The 4,465-nt window shown below is 41.4% G+C and overlaps 1 protein-coding gene across 1 annotated transcript; it reads left to right on the forward strand.

Annotated features, from left to right (window-relative positions):
- Positions 1–345: 345 nt before the first annotated feature.
- SARC_00978 (hypothetical protein) lies at positions 346–4,465 on the forward strand (the record flags this gene model as incomplete). Its single annotated transcript, XM_014305310.1, has 6 exons — positions 346–477; positions 1,030–1,118; positions 1,780–2,068; positions 2,470–2,632; positions 3,636–3,814; positions 4,286–4,465. The coding sequence occupies 6 exons, from the start codon at positions 346–348 to the stop codon at positions 4,463–4,465; spliced, it is 1,032 nt and encodes a 343-aa protein (XP_014160785.1).

Here is a 4,465-nt window from a genome sequence, read left to right on the forward strand (position 1 = left end):
TACGGAGGTTTATAGTTCTATATTTACATACAGATATTTACGACTAGTTTCGCAATACATGTATCTTTGGGTTCGTATATTTTTCAGTATAATATGTGTATGTATTTATTCATTCTTATTTCTTCCAATATATATTCTGTATATTTCGATATATGTACGTGATCAATACTTAAACGGTTGGTCTCTGCCTGCATAGCAAACTGTAAATTGTGCTAGGGGTTGGATGTTGCAAATACAAAATTATTCTTTCAGATCCTGATTGTGAGGACTTCATAAAATCATTTCTGACGTAAGTGCTTTGTATGTTAGACATCTCGGCGAATCTATCTGCACTCAACGTTTTAAATGATAAACTCGCGGTCTCAGGTATTACACCGAGGCGATGAGGACGGGAACTACGCAAATATACAAGATTCAATAGAGGCTCACCTTATAATTACCTTATCCGATGGTTCGGAGGTTGTCAACACCAGGAGGGTAGGTTTAGTTTTATACGGCGAGTATGATCCGCTTGTGTACTCTGTGAGAGTGCTCCTGCTTTCACCTATTCAGTGAGCAGACACATACATAACACATAGAAGTATATATACGTTTATATGCGCACACTCGTATGACTATATCGTTGTTTATTCGTACACTAACAAAAAAACATGTACTTCAATTCTGCTATGGCTTACAATATTCTTAGTCCGAGAAAGAATGTCTGTATTTGATACGACTGCACAACAAAAATAGTGCTCGTATATGCCTGATATGGTAATGATGCTTAGGTAGCATGAAGTAGGTGTAGAATCCCTCGGGGCGTATGTACGTGCCTTCTCTCTTAGCCTGACCCAAATTAGCAGTTCTCCTTTTCCTCTCCTCAGCTGAATTGGCATATATATGTGTAAGCCTCGTATATGTGCGGTCCTCGTTAGTCTCAGTGTTTTACTCGAATTGTCGTTTAGTGTCTGGGTCCCGGCTATAGAAGAAATCAATTTAATGATTTCTTCTTCTTAATAATTGGCGTAATTACAATTCCCAATACAGAATGGTTATACTACGACCAAGGCCGTTACCAGTATGAACGATGGTATGACTGAGGGCCTGCAAATGATGAAAATCGGCGATCATTTCCAGTATGTGACTATGATAGAAAATGTCGTGCACACTGACACAAATTTGAACAACACACATGCACACGTATGAATCAGACTTATTTCAAGATTGTCAAAGGTAGGTCTGTGAACACATCCTAATATACGCGCAAACAAGGCAATTGAATCTGGCACTTCTGTGTAGACATTCATCGACGGGACGCCTAGATCGTTCATGCGCTAGTGCTGATGGTATACAATCCCCGAGTTCTTCATCTAATGCTAGTTGCCAAGTGGCCTGTACGAATAACTCTCGCGCGTTTCCATTCAAACGCGTGGACTTATCTATTATATAACTATCATTTTTATCTATATCCCACAGAGCTCGATCTACCCTGACCTTTATATGCAAGCCGTTTCATATCAAGAGAAAATTCGAAATACTGAGTTTATATGCCGTGCGATGCTTTTTTATACGCGAATAGCTGAGATAGACAGGTCGCATTTATGTAGAATCACCTTTTTGGCATAAATCTATCTCGTCCCATTTGTATCGCTCATATCAAACGCGAAATGGATATGTGCTAAAATTGGCACAATTCAATTTGGTGGCATTCTCATACAAGCACACAAATTCCAAATGGCTACAACCTGGAAAGACATTTTGATGACTAATTGCCTAGCTATTTTTGTCGCATGTCAGGTTCTTCATTCCGAGCGAGAAACGGACCGGTGCGTCGTACGGTGACTCGGTGTATCCCGGCGATGTTCTGATATACGATGTAGAGGTATTTGATATTATGGAACCCAACTATCTGTCCTGGACCGAAGACCCCAAGAAGATACTGGGTGTTCTAGTGTTTCTGTACTTTGGACTCAAGTACTTCAGAGACGATCGGCGCAAACTCACCCTACCGCTCGTGACAACGGACAAAGCCACTGCGCCCACAAACACGCGCGTGTACATGGACATTTCCATCGGAGGAGAAGCGGTAAGTATACTATTTGTATATTGGGGAGTCACCGTGAACGCAACGTGTGATGCGATAAGCTATTTTGTGTCATTGGCAGTAAATTTTGTGTTTTGTTTTGTTCGTATACACATACACGGTGCTGGTTGACGTAGGAAGGATGGGAGAACAATTTTTTAACTCTATATCCATAAGTTCATCAACCTATATTATAAGGGAAAAGAATCTATCTCGTATCACACTACGCAACCAATAACCCCCGATACTCATCCTTTGGAATACTGAATGTAAACATGTTATTTCGGGCTATATTGTCATTTCCCTCTCTTTATCAGTGAATTTATATTATTATCCGAAAATAACTCACACTACGCCCAGCAAATGCACCTGTTATCTAATTTAACTATCGTATCACAATTCAGGCAGGGAGGATCGTATTCGAACTATTCAACAATATAACGCCACGCACAGCAACCAATTTCCGATGTATATGTACTGGCGAGAAGGGTAAGAGTTCCAATGGACTGGACCTTAACTACAAAGGCGTCGAGTTTCACCAAGTAAAGCCTGGCTTTCTAATACAAGGTATGACTGGCTGCCCATCCTTGTGTCTCGATCTTGTTCGTGTGTGCAAGAGTCACGTGTGTTAGAGTGTATACTTGCATATATCCACACGCGTTGTTTGATTAGGTATATATATATGGTGTTGTGTGATTGTGGTCGTCTACCACACGAGGCCTGAGCTACAAACTCTGGGGTTTCACGAATGTTAACCATGGATCTCTACCAGGTATTATATGTGTGCTGTATCCTTGCTTGTGTGTATCTACACGTTTCTCCGGATCTGTATATAGGTATATATTTGTACCCAATACATCGGTACACATGGTGTCATGTCCATGGCTTCAGCAAAACCTGCATCAATGTAACACTTTTTATTAGTTTTATGGTAGGCAAAAGTGTATCGATCCTGCAGCTAAATCGGAGTGTGACAACTCATTCGCATGGCATGGTGGCAACTGGTTTTAGTCCCGACAATACCCTGGTACCGTCGTGAGCAAGGGCTAGTAGGAATAAATTGTCACCAGGCAAATCATGCTATCTAGAAAAGCTTAATGACACTTGTATTTGTATACCGGTGTTGCTATGTGTAGCATTGGTGACTTGTATTGCACACTATCTGCACAGGCAGCAGTAACTTCGCCACTGCTTACTACTGCTAGTTGCGACCCACCACTATACCTCTTTATATGAGACCAGTGTCGTGGTCTGTTCGATTCAATTGTAAGCTCGCATCTGTTCGTAGTAGCTTCTGCCTTCTATATACAGCTATAGTCATTTCTACCGAAATGTAGCATACACCATCTTTGTGGTTGTGAGCGTAGCTACTTTATTTCGTTTTTTAACATATGAGCTATATCAAAGGGATGCCGTGTCTGGCAATAGAGTGTGAGATGTATTGGCCATGCACATTGTGTATTGCTGCTGCGTTGTGACTGTGAAAATTGAGCGAAAGGGCGAGATACCATTGTGGTATCCATCCACCGTATCTGTGACTATGCTAATATTCATATGATCCGCTTTACAGGCGGGGATATTTCTAAAGGAAAGCGAATGAGTGAGAGCATCTATGGAGGTCGGTTCAAAGACGAGTGGACGCATGGCACTATACAGCACAGCAAGGCGGGTCTACTGTCAATGGCCAACGCAGGCAAAGACACCAATGGCAGCCAGTTCTTCATCCTGTTGGGAAAAGCCGAGTATCTTGTACGTAAAAGTGGCTATCGGAAATAGCGTTGGTAGATTTATTTCTGGTTTTCTGTCCGTGTTCTATGCTGAGTGATACAGATTTAAACTGAGTATTTGACCGACCTCGCAAGTTTTACATCATGATCTAAAGTTACTCAAAATGTACAGTGTGCGCGAGCGTCAACTGGATCTGTCAATAGCTCACATCTTACAAGAGACCCTTAAGCAGAGCGTCTAGCAAGCGGCGGGTCAAGTAACACAGAAATTAGTATCCTGTATCATGTTACTACGCTAACAATATGATATGAGTATATCTGGATTCTTAGTATAACTATAACGTGATGACGATTTTCTTATATGTTATCCTGGCTGTCCTTCAATTGACACTGTTCACTGTCCTATCCCCGAAGCCAGGATAACCTCAAAACTTGATTCTCAACAACACTTCTTTACCATATCAATTTAGCTCATTTCTTTTGCACTTATTAGGATGGTAAACACGTGGTGTTTGGAATGGTAGATGAGAGTGATGAGGATATATGCAAGGTGTCGTACGACGTGCTAGATGCAATTTCTGCCGTGGGAGCGAAGAGTGGTAAGCCAAAGAAAAAGGTAGTGGTGGAAAGTTGTGGAGTTGTTCAACCTACCAATACGAAAAAGAGACTATAG

This window comes from Sphaeroforma arctica (assembly GCF_001186125.1).
Source record: "Sphaeroforma arctica JP610 unplaced genomic scaffold supercont1.35, whole genome shotgun sequence".
Classification (NCBI taxonomy): Eukaryota; class Ichthyosporea; order Ichthyophonida; genus Sphaeroforma; species Sphaeroforma arctica.